The sequence below is a fragment of the Daphnia pulicaria genome, chromosome 7 (assembly GCF_021234035.1).
Source record: "Daphnia pulicaria isolate SC F1-1A chromosome 7, SC_F0-13Bv2, whole genome shotgun sequence".
NCBI lineage: Eukaryota > Metazoa > Arthropoda > Branchiopoda > Diplostraca > Daphniidae > Daphnia > Daphnia pulicaria.
In genome coordinates, this window is record NC_060919.1 from 2,852,887 (window position 1) to 2,879,641 (window position 26,755).

Below are 26,755 nucleotides of genomic sequence, written 5' to 3' on the forward strand. Positions count from 1 at the left end.
GCCAAATACAATAGCAATGAACGTTCATTGTTTAAATGTTTAAAGAGGTTCAAGCCATATTGTTCGGATACCAACAGTCGGACGTGAATGACCTCCTCCCGTCACATTGGCGTTTTATTTCGGCTATACGGAACATTCGATTCCTTCCGGTGAGGACTGTGGACCCATGTTTATTAACCGATATGGCTTGAATGAAATCAAATAATGGCTTCGTAACTTGTAAGAACAATACTGGAATTATTTGCTGAAAACTAATTTTATGTGACTTCACAATTTTGATTAGCCTACTAAATCATTTCCAAATTTGAAAAATGTTTCAACTTACATGTCTCAAAGTAAAGTGCAATCATGAAATATTGTGCTTGTACCAAGATGTTTCACATACCAAAATGATTACTTTCCAGATTGACTTTAACCTTTTTAAAACTTAAGCAATACAAAAATTGAATTTCAAATTGAATTTAATTACTTTCAGCTGAATTTCGGCTTCGAGTACCATCATTCCGTTTTCTTCCAAACGTGATCTCATTTTTCGAAACAAAAGAACAGCAAACGACACTTTTCTTCAAACAGCTGTCTTTCAGAAAACCATTCAAATCGACCCACCCTCTAAATCCAAACCGCTCAAAACGTCAAAAGCGGATTAATCACCAGCGTTCGACATCCGCCGCACGGATCACGCTTTTATTCCAGCCTAAAATAGTTGGAATCATTACTAAGCCTCCCCTGCCAAACTAAAAATTTGCCACTAAATAACATAAAATTCTATGTCAATCTGCCCTGAGGTCATTCTACGCCCGACTATAATAAGTCGTATCAAAAGATATTCGTCACGCAATACATCAAAAACCGGACCCCCGTTCATCGGTCATTTTCCACCTAGTTGGGTCTTATACAATAAACATTCAATGTGTATATGCTGCATGCATGTAGAGCTGCTAAGCTGTGCCTTATGTTATTTTTATGTTTGACGGAGCTCTATACTGCTCCTGCTGCTGTGTGATCTCTCTCTGATCTCGACGTTGTTTTTTGTACATCTCTCTGGCCCGTGTCGGCTGCGCAATCTTTGATATGTTCCGTATCAGCACACACATAAGGAGGGAGGGTGATGGTGAACACGTGCGCAGCCCCCATTCTACTACAAGACAAGAGATGAAACGAAAAAAGGGAAGCGGAATATATAGCAGCGCACATATAGGGGGGTGGATATGAATTGATGATGTCACATATTAGCGTGACCGTATCGGCGTGAAAATAGCTCCCCCCTAGCTCTTATAAGAGCCCATACCGAATGACGCGCTCGTATAAGTTATTTCATCCAAAATAAAATTTTGACAGTCGGAATAAAATGGCGCGAATTTTTTCTTTTTTCAAATAAAATAAGAATTCGACTGTGTCCGCACTGGTTATGTGTGTGTCTCTTGAAGACATTTCCAGTTATTATTATTACTGCTTGCCGGGAAGAAAACACGGACGAAAGAAAAACATTCCGAGAATATAATATGAGACCCCCTTGTGCAGCAGCATCTGTGACGTCGAAAAACACACACTGGCCCCTCACTCGCCATTTGCTGGGGGAATGTGGGACTGCTGGGCCGTTACAACAAGGGAGCAGAGCTGCTGGGCGAGTGTGTGTGTCCGTTGACAGCTCGGTGGGTGGCTAGCACGTGATCATCGACCGAACGAGTTACTACACACAAATACTCGCGCCGGACTTGTGCGTGTGTGTGTGGTGTCGACTTTATAAGTGGAAGAAACTGCTGACCTGTGACGACAGATTTTGTCGTCACTTTTTTACGTGGTTAAAATGAGAGGGGGGCCGGCCTGGACAACTAATTTTTCTTTTTTTCCAACCCGGAAGTGGAGAATTGGATGAACTTTTGTATTTTTGTTTCTCTGCTGGGCACTTTGGAAAAAGATTTAAATTCGATTGAAACTCTTTCCGTGTATCTTTCGAGCCTCAGGTGATAATGAAGTGGCAGAAAGGCTTTTCTCGACTAGGAGCTTCTAACTCCTTTGGGTTCGACAAGAAAATCAAAGAAATAAAAGGTAGTATACACTCGAGACTTTGAAATGATGTCAAGCCTCAGTGTTGTAACAGCTCGTCGGGTGGGGGATCTATATAATATCAAAAGAATCGTTACTACTACCCCCCTATCAATGCTCCTCAAATCGGCACAGGGTGGGGTGGGGGATAGATTTTCTATATTTTATCGACGGTCGAATGAACTGAAATGTCGACAAACACAAACAAACTTTGATGCTACCCCACTCCAAAGCCCTTTGCCTCTATATGCCCCTGTCTGTCTATCTGTCGTGTGTGTATCGCTTTTATATCAACACAAACAAACGCAAACACACACGACGACGGCGGCGGCGGCGGCGGGAGAGAAATGCAAAAGAGACGGGCACTCATCCCGGGCAAAAAAGACGTGCGCTCGGCTCACAAAAGGGGCCGTGAGAAAAAAGTTGCGCAATCACACAAGAGAGAGACTAGATGATGAAGGATCGAAACAATCACAACAAAATGGCCGATGCTAAAAACCAAAATAGAAAAAGAAGAAGGGGACGAGAGAAAAATGTGAATCCGGATGGATGGATGGATGGATATGTTTTGTTGATCCAGGCCGGCGGCCAAGTGTACAAGAGAGCTTCGTCGGCGACGTCGATATTGTTGACATTCTGCCCCCCCCTGTACACATAGACGTCGTGCATGTCTGTGTAGAGAGTCTATATGTGTGTGTACATCCGTCGCCGTAGCCAAAGGCTATTTATTTGGGCGCCATTGATCAAGAAAAATCATTTCGACTCGCGACTACTCCTCCTGATGCCGCCAGCGTCAATTTTTCTAGACGAAAGATGATTGCAATCAAATGAATTGTTATTGGCCTAACATAGAGAGAATCAAATAGAACGGAAATACAACCAAAAATAAAAAGGAGGAATAAAAATGAGCCTGGGAACGTGATTGGAAGGTGATGGGGGGAAAGGGGGTTATAGTCGGGGTGTGCCGCCGGGAGTAATCGTTGTCAAGGTAGCGCTACACGCGCAAGGAGCAGTTCAGCAGCGCCATCCGCAGCACACTACAATCCACGGCCAGCGGATGTCTAGGGCAATGAGCAGCTTCTAGGGGTCGCCTATTTCGAATGGACGTGTGAGCGCCCAAGTGAATGATTTTTCTTTTACTGGAATAAGGGATAAAAGGGAAAAAAGGGGATCAATTCTGTTCAAGTGTTAACAGGCGAATGTGAATGACCTCTTCCCGTCACATTGGCGTTTTCGTATACGGTGAGAAACATTCGATTCTTTTCGGATTTGGACCCATGTTTATCAATATGGCTTCAATGAAATCAGTGGTAAACGGATCTTTCGGATGCCGAACAATGAACATCGCTGATCTGTGTGCGATGTAAAATGTTCCAGGATTTTAATTATATGTAAGTAAGAGTGAATGTCGTAATTCGCTTGTTCCAAGTGACATGTTATGTTACAACCATATTTCTAAAACAGCTTGATATAAATTAAGTCAATTATATTATTTTTATTAACAACCAAGATCTGTTTCGATAATCGGAGATTTCAAGATGACAGCAGTCACATTTACTATCGGGGTTACACCGAGGCTCAATCTTCCGAAATCTTTTATCTGACAATCTTGTTCAAATAAAATATGGATTACGGTCCTGAATATAAAGTACTCTCCATCTATATTGTTCTTATTGAACTAGAGACTAGAAAAGCGGTTGAAGTCAAGAATTACCTGTTCCGATTAACAAAACAAATGCTGATTCCGTTGCCAATTACAATAGCAGTTATAGTTCATTGTTAAGAAGCCGCTGCAAAAAGTTTCAAGCCCATAGTGTTGGGATGCCAACGGGCGGACGTGACTGACCTCCTCCCGTCACATTGGCGTTTTATTTCGGCTATACGGAACATTCGATTCCTTCCGCTGTGGACCCATGCTTATTTACTGATATGGCTTGAATGAAATCAAATCACGGGGAATTTTAGGATACCGAACAATGAACATCGCTCATCTTGTCATCATGTCATCATGTCAGAAATTTTAACTACATTAAAACAATGTTTGATAGTTTAAACTAACTTTTTCAAAGAGACATGTAACTCATGGAAATTTTTATAACAGCTTTCTCTTAAAGACATTTTATCGTTCAGTTAGACTTAAACAAGCCTGAAACGTACTTCTTTCAATCTCTGACTTAGACACCCGTAAGGATAATAATTGAACTGCAAAGTCATTTAACATCTTAATGCAGCGGAATAGATTTTTCATGAGAAGTAGTGTTTTCAGAATATATTTAATTAGAACGGATTGCGGTCCGGAATATAAAGCTTTTCCTTCAAAATATTAGACAACCCAATCAGAATTTCTGTCGATCGGTTGAAATCAATAGTTATCTTGATCGATAAACATAATGAAGATTGTCTTCATGCCAATTGCAACAGCGAATATTGTTCATTGATTAACAAAATACGTCAAGTCGGCACAATGAAAGGACACCAATTTTTCGATTTATTAAAATAAAATCTTCTCACCCATTGTAATTTTTATTAACTCGTTGTGTTAGGTGATAATTGACAAGCTTTGATTCTTCGGTTTTGGACCAATGTGTAACGACATGGTTAAAAATGAGAGCAAATAACGGCGGTTTTTGGAATACCGATCAATGAACATCGCTCATCTAATGGCGATGTAAAATATTTCAGAAAATTTGAACTACATTGAATTGCGACTGATTGTGGGAACTCACTTTTTCAAAGTACAAGTCAGTTAGCGATTATATGACAATGGCTTGCATTGAAATAAACATTTCCATTTGCATTCACTGTGCTGCCGAGCCGGATACCAATCTTCACTCAATGGTAAAATTAAATTGTACGCATTGCCATTTACAATAGCAAATAACGTTCATTGTTTAATTGTTAAAAAAGTACGCTGCAAAATGTTCAAGCAATATTGTGTGGATACGAACAGAACAGGCGAGCGTGAATGACCCCTTCCCGTCGCATTGGCGTTTTTGGCTATACGGTGAGAGACATTCGATTCCTTCCGGATTTGGACCCATGTGCATCGATATGGTTTGAATAAGAGCAAATCACAGCAGTTTTTGGATTCCGAACAATGAACATTGCTTATCAATGTGCGATGTAAATATGAAAAAAATGTTTTACTACACCAATATAATATTTAAAAGTCGATATTGTGTGTTTGAAACATACATGTTAATCTAAGATATCTGGACAACTGATTGACTTAAACACAGCTTAATTGACACTTTAAATCGAATTAGTCTAACATCCTGTCAACAGCAGATGATGAATGAAGAGACTTAGCGAAGAAAGAGTGTTGTTCTTGAAATTTACCTAATGCGTTTTTAATACGTAATTCAGCAGATCTCAAGATATAACAGATCGGACTCGGCTTGATATCTGAATAAAACGAATCACGGTTCGGAATATAAAATATCTTGACTTATTTATCTGACAAATAGCATCGAACGCCTGTCTATCGATTGAAATCAATTAATATCTTGTCCAATAAATAAAATGAAAACTATTTTCAAAGCATTTTGCTATGGCAAATAATGTTCATTGATTAACAAAAGACATTTTTCATTCGGCATCATGACAGAGTGGAACTATTTACGAATCTTTTATCAGCTGCTCACCGTTATTGTTTTTAATACCTCGGTAAGTCTTAAACAACAAAAGGTTTGAAAGAGAATCGCGCTGCTATATTAATTAAAGTGAAAAACCGAATGCATTTCCAGATCGGTGAAAAAATACCGTAAGAGATAAATCGCCCAAGGAGACATATCTGTACACTTTCTCCTTTTTTTCAGCATCAGGAGCTAAAACTTAAAAAATCCCTAGTTGATTGTGGAAATCTTTCCTGTGTCGTATACTGAATAAATGAGCATGAAAAACCATTAATAACACTACACGATACATTTGGAGGATGCATTATCGGGTGTATCTAAATTACTTCTTCTAATAGTTAAAAAGGAATAATTTTGGTGGTCCCCATTTATAGTTGTCTTTATTCATATCTACGTGGTTGTTAATTAGGCAACGCCACTCGTCCGTCGAACTCGCAACAATCATTGGCATAGCTGTGCCTCCCAACATCAGTTAAGGGCTTACAGTCATTAATGGAGAACAGTTCTTCCGCAGTGCCCTGTATTGGATTATGAGTTCGACTGATATTCTAAAACAACGGGTTGTTTCACCCGGAATATAAACACATATTCATTCTGCCATGAGTAAACAAGTAGGTAACAAGATAATCCACTTAAAAAAAGGCTGTGATGTCTTTTTTCACAGTCACACCTACTCCACGGGGGACTTAATTAATCAACTGACGATGGTCACTAATGCAAGTTATCAATAATTATTATGATTGCCAACGGCATCAATCATTTGTGAAATTGAGCCTAGCAGTGACGTCAATTTTCTTCGTGAAAATATTTATAGGCCATCCCGGAGGCCATGTCCGTTATTAGTACTGCCGGGTTCAGTTTATTAGAAAAAAACTTTTCTGAAATATTTTTATCAGAGATTGTCGTTTCGTTTACCCAATATTAACTCATTTTACTTAACACGCAAAATGTTAACACGCACAGGTGAAACGTATCTTTTTCATGCGCTTTTTAAAACGTTTGAAAAAATTCGTCAAAAGAAACAAGAAATGTTATTACAAGTAATGAAATTCAGCTCTTACGGGGATGCTTTTCTCAGAAAGTGTACCCAAGGCATCCGCGTATGTATCATAACGGTGAAAACTTAAACATTCCTCGTTAATTTAGATATTACTACTGTCACGTAACTAATTTAATATAGATTTTAAACGAACATTAAAAACCAATACATAACGTAACGACACATTTGAAAATCGCATCATCGTACGAATGCATACTACGTCCCACTAATCGGTGAAATGGAATAATTTTGCTCTTACCATCTCAACGCACATTATGTTTTAATAAATTATTATTTTTAAAATCTTCAACAAACCACCAAACTCGTGCTAGTCTGTGCCATCTGATTAATATGATAACTGCACAATGAATCATTTATCTCGATTCTGCCTCTAGAGGCTCAACCTGAGATAAAGGTATTCCATTGTCTATCAGATGGACCTCGATTACGATTTGGATGTTCACTTACTGCGACCGGTCATGGCATCCGGAATATCAACACAATATTTGTCTGTTGTGAGCTAACAAATTTGTAACACTTTGATCAACAAAAAAACTTTTAATAGCCCTATAGATGACGTTCACAACTACTTTACAGGATTCTATATAATTCATTTTACGTTGTTCACTTGATGCAAGATACTAAACAAAAGTGGGATCATAAACGGCGATTATTATTTGATAATGGGCACCACAATCCGCGGCCGGCGGATGTCTAGAGCAATGAACAGCTTCTAGGGTTTGCTATTTCAAATGACGAGTGAGCGCCCGAGTGAATATAATATTTGTTTACCTCCCGCTAAGGAAAACGAAAAAATAGGGGATTAAGGCATCAAGCTATTGTTCGGATGCTAGACAGGCGGACGTGAATGACCTCTTCCCGTCGCAATGGCGTTTTCGGCTACGGTGAGAAACATTTGATGGAATGAAATCAAAACCTGGCGATTTTTTCCGATACCGGACAATGAACATCGCTTATCTGTTGCCGTTGTTACATAATACTTCATTGAACTACTTTTGGTGTCAAATTTTATTGTCGACGTTGACTTTTTCTAAGGTGCATGCTGATCAACGTCAATTTGACATAAGATGAGTTAAAGACAATTGATTTACATTCAACAGGGGTTCAAGTTCGTATACAGTCATGCAACACCAATTTGATTGAACATTAACAATTTAACATTGTTGTAGGTGCGTATGCGATCTCGAGAAAATAATTAATAACTATATGGATTGCGGTCCAGAATATAAAAGTATATCCATCTAAATGTTCGTCAACGAAGTCGGAAGTCTTCCAATTGGTCGTAACAAATTATCAGTTAGTCCGATTAACAAAATGAAAATTGTATCCAATGCCAATTGCAATAGCAAATGATGTTCACCGATAAACAGAATAAGTTTCTGCCGGCATAATGAAAGAGAGGACAATAAGTTTTCGATTATTTTATCAGATCTTATAACCGATTGTGTTTTTAATACTTCGTTAAGTTTTAAACAACAAAAGTTTGAAGAGAATCGTGCTAATAAGGAATAAATGAATAAAGGGGATCAATTGTTCGAATCGGAACAGGCGGACGTGAATGACCTCTTCCCGTCGCCTTGGCGTTTTCGTAAATGGTGAGAAACATTCGATTCCTTCCGGTTTTGGACCCATGTTTATCGATATGGCTTGAATAAAATCAAAATCCCGGCGGTTTTTCGGATACCAAACAATGAACATCACTTGTCTGTTTGAGATGTATCATATACTAGAAAATTTAATTACTTTGAAGTGAGATTGAATGTTGGTATTCACTTTTGCGAAGAGACGTATTAGTCGACGGATAATTGACATAAAATACGATTCTTATAGACAATTTAACCACGATTTTTAAACGACACGAGTTACATTCTGATTTGTCCAACGGATTCGAGAGACCTTGAGCTTTCAGAACGTTAGTGCTGACTCGAAATTTCGGACCCGCCATGGATAGTGTTTCGATCTCGGTCTCACAATTCAAAATGGATTACGGTCCAGAATATAAAATTGTCTTTATCCTAATGTTTAATAATAAAACGGATGTCAATTAATCGGCTGAAATCACTTGTTATCTTGTCCGATAATAAAAATGAAAATTATATCCACTGTCAATTGCGAAAGCGAATAATGTTCATTGTTAAAATATTTAAAGGGAATCGCGCTGCTATATTAATTAAAGTGAAGAACCAAATGCATTTCCAGCTCGGTGAAATAAAAAAAAAGTAAGAGACAAACACCCAAGAGGTATTTTTACCATTTCTCCTTTTTTCAGCATCAGCAGTTAAAACTTTAAAAATTCCCTAGCTGATTTTGGAGATAGTCCCTGTGTCGTATACTGATTAAATGAGCATGGGAAACCAATAAAAATGCTTGACGATGCATTTGAAGAAGGCATTAACGGATGTATGATTTTCACGTCTCATTAAAACGATTAATCGTTTATAAAGAATAATTTTGCTATTACCCGTTTATCCTTCGTTATATTTACAAGTGATCGGTTGACATGTTTTCAACAATAGTCGAACTCATATCAATAATCAATAATTTGGTGCCCACAGTCAACGAGTTTTCACATTTCAACGGAAGAGTGATGATGAGAAAAAAGTTTATTTATTATCTTACATGCGAGTTCGATGAAACGTCCTTTAAAAGCCGGTATCATCACCCGGAATTTAAAAAACAGTTCAGTCTGACATGAGCAAACATAATACAAACAATACATTACATCACAATATCCTTATGTGCCTTTTTTAATGACCGTCACAATTTCTCGGCGGGGGACTTTTAAATCAGTTGACGATGCTCACTAGAGCAAATTGTCAAAAATTATTTTGATTACACCCATCAAGAATTTGAATATGATCTTTTTTAAATTTGCGCAACAAATGCATATGCGTCAAGATGTTACGCATAGGTTACATGCATAGCGGGAATGCGACTTTGGCCCCCCCGACTACAGCCCTGGCCTCAAAACGACTTTGGACCCCCTAACATTGGTCCCCCTCCGACTACAGACCCCCACCCGGCAACAGACCCCCCAACATTGTCCCCACCCCCTTTTGGTAGGGGGGGCTGTTGTCGACTAAATCAGCCGGCAACAGCCCCCCCACCAAAAATTTTTAAAGTCCATGGGGGTCTGTTGTCGGTCGATTTAGTCGACAACAGCCCCCTCCCTTTCTGATGGGGGGACTGTTGTCGGTCAATTTAGCCGACAACAGCCCCCCTCTCGTTTACGTTGTGTTACATCATAGAACGTGGCAGGGACAAATTATTGTTTTTTAAATATGTACATTTGATAAATATAATACAATAATAACGCAATTACAATTTTTCCTTCAATTTGCCTGATCTAAAAAAAAACGACGCAAACGGTATAGAGTGGGTTGTTGATAGGATATTATATAAAAAGAGAGAGAAAACAAACAACTAAAACAGGCCCTGGACGCCGGATACCATGGCCAAACGGCGCAGTTTATCTTAATCGCCGTTGGACAAGTTGGATAAGTTGAATTTGGTTTCAACGATGGACGGTAGGCCGTCAGCCGATGCTTGGCCTGTCGCTCAGATGGTCGGTGACATGGCCGCCATGGCCGTCGCTTTCAGCTCGGCTTCAACGGACGTGATGGCGGCCATGGCTTCGCCCTTACCGCTGCCGATGATGCTGTCGATGCTGAATGTGGGCTGGGATTGAAGCCACCGCCTAGTGGATGCTGTGGCTGGCCGGATGAATGGCTCATGTTGTGCGGATGATGTTGCTGCGGAGGCAGAGAGAAGACCGACGGAAGATCCAAGCCGCTCAAATTGAAAAGTGGTGGCAAGAAATTACCGGGTCCGTTGGCCGGTCCGTTGACCACCGCCGACTGGGTCGGCTGCATCCGATCCTGCGGAACAGCTAGAGGAACGGGCGGAAAAGAGGCCGCCACCCACGTTATGGCCGGATTCATGAGACCTCCGGCGACGCCTCCACCTGCGATTGAAAGAATGTTGCAAAGACGGCCCAATATAATTTCCCAGTGTACTGCGATATCACATAATGTGGCGGTTTATACCGCATCACTTTTCTCTTTCTTCTTTACATGAACAATGTCTTTTGTGATTTTCTTAATTCTCTACACTTCTCTTATTTTTAATTAGACTACTTTCTTCATTTTCATTGTAAAGAATTTTTTTAAATTTAAAATTACACAAAAATTGCAGCTGTTTTTTTATTTTTGCGCGACGCCGACAAAGTACAAACACGTAATAAATAAAAAAAGGATTTCTATAGTAGCAAAGCGCGGTTACTATGACGAGATATCAGATGTATGGTTTGTTCATTCAATCACCTCTCCAATTGAAGTTGCCAAAAGAAGTTGACTGTTGTTTAGAAGCTCTAGTAGATCTGGTCGAAATCGGCTTGGAGGTTAAAATAAATTCTCGAAATTCGAATGGACAAACCATATATCTGATATCTCGTCATAGTAACCGCGCTTTGCTACTATAGAAATCCTTTTTTTATTTATACGTATTTGTACTTTGTCGGCGTCGCGCAAAAATATAAAATCAGCTGCAATTTTTGTGTAATTTTAAATTTAAAAAAATTCTTTACAATGAAAATGAAGAAAGTAGTCTAATTAAAAATAAGAGAAGTGTAGAGAATTAAGAAAATCACAAAAGACATTGTTCATGTAAAGAAGAAAGAGAAAAGTGATGCGGTATATAGCGCCACATTATGTGATATCAGTACACTGGGAAATTATATTGGGCCGTCTTTGCAACATTCTTTCAATCGCAGGTGGAGGCGTCGCCGGAGGTCTCATGAATCCGGCCATAACGTGGGTGGCGGCCTCTTTCCCGCCCACTCCTCTAGCTGTTCCGCAGGATCGAATGCAGCCGACCCAGTCGGCGGTGGTCAACGGACCGGCCAACGGACCCGGTAATTTCTTGCCACCACTTTTCAATTTGAGCGGCTTGGATCTTCCGTCGGTTTCTCTCTGCCTCCGCAGCAACATCATCCGCACAACATGGGTCATTCATCCGGCCAGCCACAGCATCCACCAGGCGGTGGCTTCCATCCCAGCCCAGCATTCGGTGGTCAGGATCAAATGTACATATCAATAAAAATATAATTTGTCCCTGCCACGTTCTATGATGTAACACAACGTAAACGGGGGGGCTGTTGTCGGCTAAATTGACCGACAACAGTCCCCCCATCAGAAAGGGAGGGGGGCTGTTGTCGACTAGATCGACCGACAACAGACCACCATGGACTTTAAAAATTTTTGGTAGGGGGGGCTGTTGCCGGCTGATTTAGTCGACAACAGCCCCCCCTACCAAAAGGGGGTGGGGACAATGTTGGGGGGTCTGTTGCCGGGTGGGGGGTCTGTAGTCGGAGGGGACCAATGTTAGGGGGTCCAAAGTCGTTTTGAGGCCAGGGCTGTAGTCGGGGGGGCCAATGACCGCATGCCCATGCATAGGTATAGGTAAACGTATTAATGGTAATGAAATTCAACTAATGGGGGAGGGGGGGGGGGGGAAGGGTGTTTTTCCTATATAGTGATGCCATGGAAGTGAAGATTAAAAAAATGTTCGCCTTCACATATGCCCAAGGCATCCATGCCGTAATGTAACTATTATTACGGTGAAAACTTCCAAATTCCTCGTTGATTTAAATATTATAACTGTCACGTAATGAATTGAACATGGATTTCAAACGAACATTGAAAACCAACACAAAGCGTTACGACGCATTAGAAAATCTCATCATCGCACCAATGCATTCTACGTTTCATTGATCAGTAACAAGGCACTGTCTCACTATTTCCTACTTAACGAACACTACATTTAAGATCTACTATTATTTCTTTTGACTTCAGAACTTCACCATATTCGTACTGTTCGGAAGTAGTGCAGGCACTAAAGGAAGGTCAATCCAAGGGATGTCCCACCCTAAGTGCGAATATGGTTGTCACAAATTAAACCGTAGTCACATCCGGAATATCAACACAACAATCGTCTGTCATGAGATAAGAAATGTCAAACACTTTGATCCACAAAAAATGACAGTTGAGACATCTTGATGACATTCACAACTACTTGACGGAATGCTATTGAAAATAGTTGACGATGCTCACTTCATGCAAGATATTAAAATAAACAACTGTGCGATTATAATCGGCGATCATTATGTAAACAATGGCCTAGCAATGACGTCAATTTTGTTCGTCGAAAATTAAGACGTTCGTCAAGAGCTAAAAGGGTAGAGGCAGTAGTATTAGTATACACTAGTATGGGGTCAGTCTACAGTATATTAGTATACTGATGGGTTGAGTTTCTTTTTACTTATAAAGTGTCCCCAAGGCATCCGTGTGATACCGGTAAAAATTAATAAAAAGTCAACGGGGAGATAAACAGGTAACTTACGACTCTTTTCAGTTACGCAACAAACGGATGGCACCATTCGCCAACTATTTAAAAAACAATAAGCAGAACGTACTGACATTTTTTAAAGCATTTATCGACACAAATTATTTTAAACTTTGATAAAACCCGAATCAGCGGATTATTATTACTATTCAACCCAAGGCAACTTGAGATGCATGCTCAAATACAAAGGAAGAAAAACACGGCTATATTATTTCCATTGTTAAAAAAAAATTCGTCTAATCATATTAAAGTTGTGGCGTAACACATTTAATGGCATACCGTACCGAAGGCTTTTTAATTTTCAATCGGTTGAAGTCCGGAAGGCGAAAGGGATTGTTACGCAATACGCGGAAACGGGAACATCAGATCAACGCAAGTCATTTCCGCTCCCTTTGTCAAAAATCCCAAATTGCATCAAAGGACCAATAATATAAAAAAAGCGCAATCCTTTAAATTCCATAGCGTTCAACGAAGTGAAGTTTTTTTTTACTTTAATCAATACTTTACGTACGTGTTTGACGAAAAAATGTGGAAGATTCATTTGGGAGGTATGGTTAGAGGGGAAGGGCTACGGAAACCGTGACGGAACACAATTCATTCATTTCAATCGAATAAAATTGTGTCGCACGAAAAAGTCAAATGTTTTGCAGTGAACATTGATGATCTAATCAATGTGCTGCGAAAATTGTAAACGTATTAGGTTTAAACGAGTTCATTGCGGATGCACAATTGTTCGAAAAGGTGAATTCAAACCAATTTAAAGGAACGGTAGAGGAGAATTAAAATTAATCATTCACATCGGTTTATATTATTTAACATAATTCGCCTTTAGCAATCCTAATCAATACTATGAATACAACAATTCATCGTAAATGTTGTGGGGTGTTGGAACACTTCTATTCTTATTTTCTTAGGATTTGCTTTGAGCTGATATTCGCCGATTTCAATCAAAACTAAACAAATAAACCCCTACAATGACGGAATGTTGATAAGCGAAATGAAAATCCAGATGTTTCACAAAATCATGATAATAAATGATAATTACAGGTAGGAAAGCGCCAATCAGTGGTTTTTAATTTTCTCAACAACGTTCACGATTCTATTTGCAAAAAATATTTAGTAGTGTCCTACTGTAGTTTTTGAAATAGTTTCCATCCATATTTTACGGTGTTTGGCGGGGAAAAAAGGGTGATTCTTATAGGAGTGGTAAGAGGGGAAGGACCACGGGCTTAAATCGAACGTTTTATTTTTTTATAAGAAAGCCACGAAGGAAACATTCTTCATTCACTTCAATTGAATAAATAATTTTGCTTCGCACGAATAATTAGAATTCCTGACAGCGAACATTGATGATCTAATCAAAGTGTTATAAAAAGAGCGAAATTTTTAAGTCCAATCAAATTCGCTACGGATACACAATTACTTGAAATATTTAATTTTAACCAATGGTAGACAGAGAAAAGGAACTGCACATAAAGTTTGATATTCTTAGATTACGTTTTATTAGATAAGCGTGATAGAGAATTTTTCTGTACTTCAATATTTGCTTGAGTTGGTTTTTCAAATCACTGAATATCCAAACAACCAAAAAAGAGTCTCAAGAAATAAACTTATCAAACTCCAACACATGAAACTGATTATTGTCCAGAATAATAAACGCCACGACGGCCGACTGAAAGAATACGAAACTAAAATCACATTATTTCAAACACTCGTAATTATACAATTTAGTTGTCAGTTACTGATACGCCAATCAGTGATTTTTGAATTGCTCAACAACGTTCATTATTCTGATTGCAATTATTTATTTTTTTTAATGATTCCTTTGAAGGGTGTGAAGGACCACGGGCTGAGCTCGGACGTTTTGTTTTCGCGAAAGCCGCGAAGGAAACATTCTTCTTCACCTTAATTGAATAAATAATATTGCCCCGCACGAATAATTAGAATTTCTGACAGTGAACATTGATGATCGAATTAAAGTGTAGCGAAAACTAAGAAAATATCATATCCAATCGAGTTCGCTACGGGTACACAATATTTGAAATGTTTAATTCTAACCAATGTTATTTTAAGTATGGATAAGGTTCATCAACAGCAGATATTTGCATTTTGTTTTTAAGTGTCATTAGCCTAGTGTAAAAAAATGTGTGCTAAAAAAGTGAATTCAGACGAGAGAACACTTCACTTCGTTCGTATTGCATTCATGGATTTTACACAGTCTATTGACTTCTCCAAAATAATCTGATTTAATACCAGAATAATAAATATTACGCCGACAGAGAGAAGGTTGACGAAATGAATATCACATTACATCATACAATTGTAACTATACAAGGTTGTTATCAGGTATTGATGCGTCAATCAGGAATTTTTAATTAACTCATTAACGCTCATTATTCTGATTACAAAAAATTGTATTAACTATCAACGCGATTGAGAATAATTTTAACTAACGTCAATTACTCCCCTCCCAAACAGATTTGCGTTGCAACTCGCAGACAGTTACAACTTTTCCGTAATCCTAGACGATAGAAATAAAAAGACCTTGACGGGAAATAGTGGATGATTCATTTGAGAGGTGTGGTAAGAGGGGGAAGGACCACGGGCTAAACTCGGACGAAAATATTCACAAAAACCGCGAAGGAAACATTTTTCATTCCCTTTGATAATAGAATTGTTTCGCACGAAAAACTCGAATGTTTGTCAGTGAACATTGATGATTTAATCCAAGTACTGCGATAATTGTGATTTAATTAGGTTGAAACGAGTCCGTTACGGGTGCACGTTGATTTGAATAGAGAAATTCAAACTAATGTTAGAGTCAGAAGAAGAGAATTATAACAATTCAAATTCAGATTGATTGTCAACCAAAGCCTTCAGCCAAGTCTCATCATAAGCAGGAATTACAGAGGCTCCGGTCACTCAGTGGATTTGAGCAGCTCAATTGAATCATAGAGATAGACTCGCTTCTGGCTTTGTTTCAACGATTAAGAATAAAGTCAAAATAATATACTTTTCGACGGCGGAATGATGAGAAGCGAAATAAAATACACATGCATCACACAATCCATGTAGTAAACGGTAATTACTGGTATTAATGCATCAACCAGTGGTTTATAATTTTCTCAAAAACGCTCATTATTCTGATTGTAAAAAATATTTTGTAGTGTAATGCGGTGTAATGAAGTTTTTGAAAAATTTTCCTTTCATATTTTACGGTGTGGTGTCCGACGAAAAAAAGTGGATGATTCATATAGGAGTACTGTACCAGTTACGCAACAAACAAGTGGTGCCATTTGGCATTTGCCAACTATTCTGATAAAAACAGCCGAGCGTATTGACGTTTTTCAATTTAAAATATCCGTTTTCTGATCAGGCTCGAATGTAAAACTTTAATCAATTAGCTTATTGAAAGGGATTGTTACGCAATACGCGGAAACGGGAACATCAGATCAACGCAGTTTTCTCTGCTCCCCCTCCTAAAAAATTCCGAATTGCATCAAAGGACCAGTAATATCAAAGAGGCAATCCATCAAATTCCATCTCGTTCAACGTAATGTAGTTATTAAAAAAAAATTATTTTATACTTTACGGTGTTTACAAAAAATGTGGATATTTCATTTGTTTTTTAGATAAATATTTTATTTTCACGAAAACCGCAAAGGAAACATTCTTCATTCACATCACTTCAATTGAATAAAAAAAATTTCGCACGAAAAATTAGATAATTTCTGACACGTGAACATTGATGATCTCATCAAAGTGTAGCATATACTGCGAAATTATCTAATCCAATCAAGATCGCTACAGATATATAGTTTCTGAGTTGTGGAATTCTAACCAGTGTTTTAAAGAGAAGAGGAGCTTCATATAAAGGTGATATTTTCATTAGTTTTACAAATGACAATGGCTGAGTCTTGTTGTAGGAATCATTTTGAAGATATTTGGGCATCCGGATTTCGTTTCAGAATGTACAGCAGGATTGTGACATGAATTGACCGCCATTGATTACATCTATGGAAAACTGGTAAAATACCAGAATAATAAACATTGCGACAACGGAAAGAATGTTAACGAAAAGAATAGCCTATTACTTCACACAATCGTAATTACACAAGGTAGTTATCATGTATTGCTGCGTCAATCAGTGGTTTTTAATGTGCTCAATAACGCTCATTAGTCTTATAGCAAAAAATATTTATATCCGTCAACGAAATTGAGAAATTCTTACTAACGTCAATCACTCTCGTCAAAGTTATCTCTGCTTCCCCTCAAAAATTCCAAATTGCATCAAAGGAACAATAATACTAAAGAAAAGCAATTCTTATTATTTCATCGCGTTCAACGTAGTGTAGTAAATTTTAATCAATACATTACGGTACGGTGTTTGACGAAAAATTGCGAATGATTCATTAGGAGGTATGGCTAGAGGGGAAGGGCTACGGAAACCGTGACGGAATTCGTTCACTTCGGTTGAACAATAAAATTGTTTCGCACAAAAAATTCGAATGTTTTGTAATAAACATTGATGATCTAATCAATGTGCTGCGAAAATTATGAAATTATTAGGTTGAAACGAGTCCATTACGGATGCGCGATTATTCGAAAGAGGTGATTTTAACCAATGTAAGATGCCGAAGAAGATATTTAAAATTTATCACATTCATATTGATTGGGATCATGAACGCTTGGCCATGTCTAATTGTGACATATAATTGAAGAAATCTTTCGTATGAAATTTCATTTCTAAAATTGAGTGATCAATTTTTTAGAGAGCATCATTGCAAGGTAACAACACTACATATCAAATAAAACCAAACAAAAATAAACCTGACGACGACGGAATGTTGGTAAACGAAATTAAATTCCTAATGCTTCACTCAATCGTGCGGTTATACACGGCAGTTACTGGTATTATGCGTCAACCAGTGGTTTATAATTTCATCAACAACGCTCGTTATTCTGATTGCAAAAAATTTTGTGTTCTGAATGAATGAATTTTCCTTCCATATTTTTACGGTGATTGACGAAAAAAGTGGCCGATTCGTTTGGGAGGGGTGGTAAGAGGGGAAGTACTATAGGTTCAACTCGGACGACCACGAAAACCGCGAAGGAAACATTCTTTATTCACTTTCATTGAATAAACAATATTGCTTCGCACCAATAATTAGAATTTCTGACAGTGAACACTGACGATCGAATTATAGTGTAGCGAAAACTGCGAAAATATTAAGTCAAATCAAGTTCGCTACGGATTTACATTTATTATAGTTGTTAAATTCTAATTATTGTTAGAGAGACAAGGAAAGATTCATAACAATTAGTTGTTTATGTTCAATTTTACATCTGTCTTCGACGAGTCCCTTCGAATTCGAGACTTTGACGCTTCTCGATGTTGAATTATTGATTCCCCCTCTTGTGTTTACGCTTCAAAAGCTCAACTATCAATAAAAGAACGAACGATGAAGACGTCTGCATCTCTCGCTGTTGACTCAGATACGAAACCGACTGGTTGAAAGCCAGAATAATAAATGTTACGATGACAGAATGCAGGTTAACGAAATAATTAACACATTACTTCACTGAATCGTAATAATACAAGGTAGTTTACAGGAATTGATGCGTCAATCAGTGATTTTCAATTGGCGTAACAGCGCTCATTATTTTCAGTGAATAAATGATTGTTAACCGACAACGAAATTGAGAAAAACGACAGCTTGATTAAAACCAACTTCAATTAGGCTACTCCCCTTCCACAGATTTGCGTCACAGCTCGCAGACAGTTGCAACTTTTCCGTAATACTAGACGATACAAATGAAAAGACCTCGCAATAAAACTCGACTTCACTCATCGTCGCTGCTTGCATCTTTTGACTCGGATAACAAGGGCAACAAGGAACCAATAAAGTCGATCCTCTTCGAGGGAAAAAATCAAATCCCTGCATTGTCCACTTTAAGGAGGCCGTTCGTCAAGAGCTAAGGGTAGAGGCTATGCACATAAGTATACTGATGGGTTCAGTTTCTTGTGGGGACATATTTTGAGAGACTTTTATCAAATGGTCGACGTTTTGAGCTCAATTTATACCATATTTCGAATGAGCCTTGATGAGCGAAACGTATTCTTCTACACACTTTAAAACTTCACTTTTTCCAATGCTATTTAAAATGTTAGATAACGTTCGTTAAAAGAAACAAGAAATTCAGCTCTTGTGGGATGTTTTTCTTATAAAGTGTCCCCAAGGCGCCCCAAGGCATCCGTGTTATAACGGTACACGAAAAAAGATAAGTCAATAAAAGATAAACAGAGGTGAGAATTACGACTGTTACCACTTACGCAACAAGCGGGCGGCACCATTCGCCAACTATTATAATAAAATGAGCCGAAACTATTTGGCATTTATCGATTTAAAAACATTCGTTTTCTGATCGGGCACATCTAATAATTCAATTTGTGGCGTAACACATTTAAAGGCATACCGTGCCGACGGCTTTTTAATTTCAATCGGTTATTGAAATTTGAAAGGTTAAAAGGAATTGTTACGCAATACGCGGAAACGGGAACAAGCCGATCAACGCAGTCATCCCTGCTCTCCCTCCTCAAAAATTCCAAATTGCATCAAAGGACCAATAAAAACAAAGGAGCGCAATCCTTCAAATTCCATCGCGTTCAGCGTACGTAATGTACTTTAAAAAAGAAAAAAAAATCATTTTGATGATGAATCGATTGTGTTTGACGAAAAAATGTGGATGATTCATTTAAGAGGTGTGGTTAGAGGAGAAGGACCACGGGCTCAACTCGGACATTTTACTTTCACGAAAACCGTGACGGAACCCAATTTTATCACTTCGATTGAATATAAAAATTGTTTCGCACGAAAAATTTCAATGTTTTGCAATGAACATTGATGATCTAATCAAAGTGTTACGTAAATTGAGATAATATTAAGTCAAAGTGAATTCGCTACAGATGTGGATTTATTAAAAAAGTTGAAGATATACCAATGTAACGAACAGAATAATCGGTTTATAAGAAAGCATATTCACTTTGATTAAAACAAGTGGTAAGCCTGTTGGCCGAAACTTCTACAAGATACTGAATACAGGTGATTGAAACTAGAATGACGAGTTCTTTCTCTATATCGACAATCTTCGTAGTCTCGCTTCCAACTGCCTTTCAAACATAGACAATTTTAATCAGAATAATGAACGTTACAACAACGGAATGTAGGTAAACTAAATAAAAATCCTAATGCTTCACTTTAACGTGATAATAAACGGTAGTTTCAGGTATGAATGCAACAATCGGTGGTTTATAATTTTCTCAACAACGTTCATGATTAAAATTGCAAAAAGAAAAATATTTTGTAGTGTAGGGTAGTTTTAGATAAATTTTCCTTCCATATTTAACGGTTTAACGGTGTCTGACGAAAAAGTGGATGATTCACAAGGGAGGTGTGGTATTGTGGCAAGAGGGGAAGGACCACGGGCTCAACTCGGGCGTTTTATTTTCACGAAAACCGCGAATGAAACATTTTTTTCACTTCGATTGAAAAAATAATATTGCTTCGCACGAATAATTAGAATTTCTGACAGTGAACATTGATGATATAATCAAAGTGTAACAAAAATTGAGAAAGTATCAATTCCAATCGAGTTAGCTACGGATACACAATTAATTGAAATGTTTAATTCTAGTCAATGTTAATAAGATAAGAGGAGGTTGATAAAAAGGTGATATTTTCATTTGCTTTATCAAGTATCAATGGCTAAGTCTGATTGAAGATATTTTATTTGAAACTTTGAGATCAAAATTTCAATGATAAATATCCGAATGGAACCCTCGCCAAAACCCGCCTATGATAACATCTATTTGAAATGATTATATATCAGAATAATAAACGTTACGACGACGTCAAGAATGTTAATGAAATGAATAGCACATAACATCACACCATTGTAACTATACAAGGTTATTCTCAGGTATTGATACGTCAATCAGTGATTTTAAATTTGCGTAACAACGCTCATTATTCTGATTGCCATAAAAGTTTTTTAACCGTCAGCGAAATTGAGAAATTCTTACTAACGTCAGTTACTCCCCTTCAACAGATTTGCGTCGTAGACGATGTAACTTTTCCGTAATCCTAGACGATACAAATGAAAAGACCTCGCAATAAAACTCAACTTCACTCATCGTCGCTGCTTGCATCTTTTGACTCGGATAACAAGGATTCCAAGTGACCAATGAAGTCGATCCTCTTCGTGGGAAAAAATTTAATCCTTGATGCGTTGTCCACTTTAAGAGAGAAACAACCTACGCCACGAGTATTGACATTGGTAGCCTACGGGTCGTTTTATACATTTCCCACTTTTGTTTTTCTTGGCTTGCTGTCGACTTGTCCCATTTCGGGTATAGTAGATCCTTTTTCATTGACTCTCTTTCAACAAGCGACTCAAAGTGTTTATATTATGTGTATGTACTGTACACACACACATATAGAATATGAGAGGAGGGGGATGCTTGTGTGTACGACAGAGTTTAAAGGTTGGCGGCAAACAATGGTTGACCTCCGCCAAACGATCGCTCGCTCTTTTTTCTCGCATCGATGTACAGCAGTATATGTGGCATAATAGGGATCAAAGTCTAGAAGGATCAATAGAGAGAGGGAGGGGGTGAGATTTTGATCAGCCCCCGGATTCTCTTGTTTGGGCCGGCCGACCGGCCACGCGACCCGATGAACTCCTTCCCTTCGCCTCAATAGTCACAACAGGGCCGGAAAAACTCTTTTCACACACAGCGGGCGGGGGGTGATCCGGAAAACTGTTGAATTGTCGGAGCAACCAATGGCCAATTTATCGCCATATAAAGTCAAAACACCTCATCAATATCCTCCTCACTCCCTTCCCCCCTGGCTAGCTACTCGCCTTCATTAACGAATTCAGTTCAAACAAATGCGCAAATATCCCACGATGTCGACGCATAAAATTATTATTACGGGGGGTGCCCATCAAAACAACTAGAGGAGAAAGTCAATAGGGTCATGTTTAGAAGAATTTGAATATTGAAATTTATACAAGGTTCTCAGTTACGTAATGGTGAGACAAAAGGGGGTCGTATGGCTTGTGTGTGTGCAAGTATTAAAAAAAAGAAAGAATACAAACGGCAACTGTAACCCACTGAATGACATGCCAAGTTGCTAATGGCCTACGGTGGTATATAGATGGGCACGGGCCGAAAAACAGACGACGGCCCTGTTTCCAGTCAACAGAGTTGGCAGGGAGGACCGTAGGAACAAACAAAACAAAAAAAAAGAGGAATATATAGCCTAGTATTTATTATAAGCCCTTGCCCCAGTATATAGGGTCACGTGACTGGCGCACGCTCCAGAGTCTTTTAAACACCAGCCAACGACGCAGCAAGCGGCGCAGTGATATTGGCCTTTCCCCTCCTCTTCCTCAGGCGTCGGCGTCGTTCGTATAGGAGGGCATGTTCTCTCATATCGCCGCATATCGCTCTGTATGTGTATTTCGACGGAGCAAAACAGACTCTTAAGCGGGGAGCAAAAAGGGCTGCTGCTGATCCTTCTCCCCCCTCCCATTGCATCCCCCCTGGCTTTATTTATTCATCCACCGGATCGCCCTTAAAAACACGTTTCCTCCATATCTTTCGATTGATTCCTCGCTTGTTTGTTAACTTGCAAACTGACGTTATCTCTACCGATCCTTTTGACTCTAAGAGTCCTTACACATTCCAAAATGGCGCCACTGCGGGGATCATCTGAACATTTCCAAAATGATTTAAACAAACATGTTAAATACTAGATGAATCAAAAAATGGCGACTAGCGTAAAAATCAAATTGTTAACGGCTGACAAAATTTGTCATTTTCATTATTATTCCAGCTGGGGTCCAGATGGAAAACAACAACCGAAAAATTGCGTGTCTCTATTCACGTCCTCTATCCTTGCGAGCTAGGAGAGATAGTAGACACATAAAACATCCATCAACTAAGTCACGTATGCGAGATAGAATATAGGCGGCAACTACACATCATGACGGATGGAGCGCGGCCATCATCAATCTACACGGAAATCAAACCACACCCTCTTGGGTATTACAACAACAACAAAAAAAGTAGACGCGCAAGTGTTGGCAGATGTTTTACTTAAAGAAAAAACAAGTGAAATTCTGATGGTAGACGTGATTTATGCTGCTTTTCATTTGTCAAAATAAAATAGACGATCATTGATTTATTCAACTCGCCTATTTATTTTCAAAAATTGTGTGGAAAAAAGCCCAAAATCAGGATTGTCAACGCCACCTAGCGGTGAAATAAGAAAGATGGTGCTGACTACCCGTCAAAAGAGTTGACAACAACAGAAAAAGAAAAACCAGTACTCTAGTCGCCAAGTATCCGGGTGGACTTTTTTTTTTTAATTCTGCCGGATTCAAAAAACTTCTTTGTACTGTGTTGGATCGGTTCGTTCCGAAAGTGTTGTTACTGGAATGCCGGAAGATGAGGCCTTCATCCAAAATTTGCCCACCGAAGTTCTTGAATATATTCTTGGACTCGTTTCGCCTTACAGTGATTTGCAATCGTGCAAACTTGTCTGCAAGAGATGGTTGGAAATCGTCCAAGGTATTCAATGTCGTATTTGATTGTTTTCCAGCTCACTACAATCTCGATTTTCACTCAAACATTACAGATGTGGTCAACAAGCATCAAATGAGGTTTCACTCAAGTCTCAACGAAAACAACATTCACTGGGAAACCCTACCGTCCACCCAGGACCTTTTCACAACGATATCTAGACGCTACTCACATGCTGCCTGCTATTATGGTATTGGGTTTCTTTGAACAAAAGAAAATGAATACTTTAATCTGTCTTCAATTCCTTACACAGATAATTACATGTATGTATTTGGAGGGTGCACATCAACCAATACTACATTCAACGACTTGTGGAAATTGAACCTTACAACAAGAAGTTGGGTGAGGCCGCTTCCTACAGGATCCTATCCTTCACCCAAAGCTTGTGCAACTTTAGTGTGTTACAAAGACTCTCTTATCTTGTACGGTGGATGGACACAGTCTTCCTCTTCCCCCCTCCACCAAGTAAATTTACTCAAAATATTTGGCAAGGAAAAAAGAATGAACTTTAAATAATTGAAATTTTCAACAGGTTTGCCAACTTTTCAATGAGCTCAACATTTACCGATTAAAGACCAACAAATGGGACTATGAATACACACATCCAGCCCCACCTTCAGCTGCCGGTCACTCAGCAACCGTTCATGGCCATCACATGATTGTTTTCGGAGGCATCAGACGACAGCTGTCACTCGGGCAGCCATCACAGTAAGCTACACTCAACAGAGGATTGAAATAAACATCAACAAACCTAACTCTATTGTTCTTTCAGGGAAATTTTGTGCTACGATCTAGAAAATAACTCTTGGTTTCAACCAGAAATCGATGAACCAAAACCGCAAGGTCGTTATGGACAGACTCAAATATCTTTAAATGAACACAATTTACTAATCATTGGTGGCTGTGGAGGTCCCAACAGCGTCTTCAATGACGTTTGGTTACTCAACATGGAAGGTTCGATTGACACAACTGTCAAACAAGATAATTTTATTGAAAACAAGTATTTTCTTTTTAAAACAGGATTACGATGGCGATGGACGGAGCTGTCTGTGGAAAATCAAGAACATGGCGCGTGCCACATGTGGTGTTCACCTGGTTGCAAAGTGGAAGAAAAAGTGGTATTTTTGTGCCGAAGGCCAAACGCCCAGCAAGCGTCCAGTCCGCATCCGGCTTACGCATCCCATTACAACATGTCTGCCCAGATTCGTGGTCGATCTGTTTGGGTTCCACCGGTCGAAAACCCACCAGCCCGCCCAAACAATAAGTAAAATAATGCTCGTTAAATTTCCGTAATAAGGTTACAGTTCAAATAACGTTATTTCAACCATTTCAGTATACGAGTCCAAGACGAAAGAAACGTAAATGGAAATAGCAAAGGCGATTTGAATGCAAGGCGTCAAGAGGAGGAACCCAAGGAACCTGTGCGTGTTCACCCACGGCCAGGATCGAAGCCGTCAATTCGGCCAAACGCAATGAAAAATCGAGGGAAACAACTGGAAGCATTAAAACAAATGGAAGAACGTATCCAGCGGTTGCAGGTATCACGTTTTTCCATTTGGAAGGATCGGCATTTGATAGAAGTTGACAAATTTGTTTACGCATTCAGGGAAAGGTACGTGAAATTCAACAAGACAAAGTGAACTCCTCCAACCAATCGTCGATGAGTCTGTGCCTGCTTGATATCAGTGAAGCTCTTACAAAGAATAAAGTCCGATGGTTACCACCGAATGATGCAGTCACAAGCGGACGCGGTTCACCTGAAGAAGCAGTGCTCTATTCCATTGTACACGGGCGAGGAGAATTGATTGTGTTTGGAGGCGTACAAAAGTTTATCGCTACACAGTCAACTACCAATTCGCCAGGCGGGCCTAACATTGTCTCAAATGCAGTTTACTTTATTCAAGCTCCTAAGTGCATCATCTGATGATGATGAGCAGTTTACTTGTTCTCTAATGACCATAGCTGTTTGTTCGCAGATTTGTACAATACCATAAAAAGACGTTTGTTTGCCTACTGGACTAGTATGAGATTCATTTCCTACCTTATTGGTGCACGTCTGAGCTGAGCTGGAAGATTTGATGAGGTAGCTGGTAGCCATGCTGTTGAGGAGACGTTGACAAATACTACCAGATGTAGATGTAAATGTAGATGCACTAAAAAAGACAAAAGATTGTATTAGAAAGGAATGAAGACAATACGCTCAAAAGATTGAAGTGAAATGCAATGAATGTTCTAACACGATTTAGAGCAAATAGAAAAGTAAGAAAAGACCTAGGCAAAACAATTTACATCATGTGGTCAGCATGTGGTTGGCCTGGCCTACACATGCTACTTTAACCAAGAAAAGTTTCTGTGCATTTATCTTATCTAGAATCAAACCAGACGACCACATTTGAGCCAAATTAAAACAGCAGTTTAATAGAATCTTGCAAAATATTTGCAATGGGTTTTTAATTTACTGGACATTGAACCACTCAAAGCATGCTTGTGCTTGGAAATCATTCTGAAAAACTATCACGTTTCAAACTAGTCAAACCACAATGTCGAAGTTTGCCAATCGTGCATAGAATTAGAGGAATAGATGAATTAGTTTTTGTTTTTATTACGTTATTCTCGGAAGTAGTTTCAATGTTTCATGTGTTGGCGCCCTTGACGAGAATTCTTTTGGGAATCCAAATCAAATGGGAGGAGCTCCACACGTTCGGTGCGTCATCAAGTGGCAGACTGAACCTGTTGGAAAATGGAATTTGTTCTTGTTCGTCGTGGCACCTGGTGAGATTTAAATTTTGTTTTGCATAATTTTCTGAGGAAGTATTTTAAAAAAGCAAAATTCGTGAGCAATATGTCCCACAAAAATAATCAATGATTAAAACAAAAGAAATTTTTTGTTTTCCAAATGTTATCTTCTGCTGCGCACGTGAGTGGATGCTGTATTAAGCAACCGTGCATAAAAATTAAAAA

At 38.8% G+C, this 26,755-nt stretch overlaps 2 protein-coding genes and 1 long non-coding RNA gene across 8 annotated transcripts in view; 1 reads left to right on the top strand and 2 right to left on the bottom strand.

The window, feature by feature from the left end:
• The window catches only part of LOC124350092, a 32,887-nt gene extending 6,344 nt beyond the window's left edge, over positions 1–26,543 (bottom strand). The window contains exons 1-3 of one of the 5 annotated variants that reach the window (XR_006920386.1): positions 26,401–26,543; positions 25,836–25,947; positions 15,031–15,047 (exon numbers count right to left, since the gene is read on the bottom strand). Coding sequence is in view for 1 of the 5 variants with exons in the window: in XM_046801104.1 (XP_046657060.1) it covers positions 25,836–25,947; positions 26,084–26,121 (150 nt within the window). In the remaining 4 variants the exon portion in view is untranslated. The other 4 variants (XR_006920384.1, XR_006920382.1, XR_006920387.1 and 1 more) reach the window with 4 other exon arrangements.
• The window catches only part of LOC124350283, a 212,576-nt gene that overhangs the window by 125,371 nt on the left and 60,450 nt on the right, over positions 1–26,755 (bottom strand). The window lies entirely within an intron of this gene.
• On the top strand, positions 23,496–25,807 carry LOC124349618 (F-box only protein 42-like). The gene is made up of 8 exons (XM_046800370.1): positions 23,496–23,782; positions 23,850–23,984; positions 24,048–24,259; positions 24,327–24,502; positions 24,567–24,748; positions 24,815–25,058; positions 25,128–25,332; positions 25,401–25,807. Exons 1-8 carry the CDS (start codon positions 23,650–23,652, stop codon positions 25,716–25,718), a joined length of 1,605 nt encoding a protein of 534 aa, XP_046656326.1. The 5' UTR covers positions 23,496–23,649; the 3' UTR covers positions 25,719–25,807.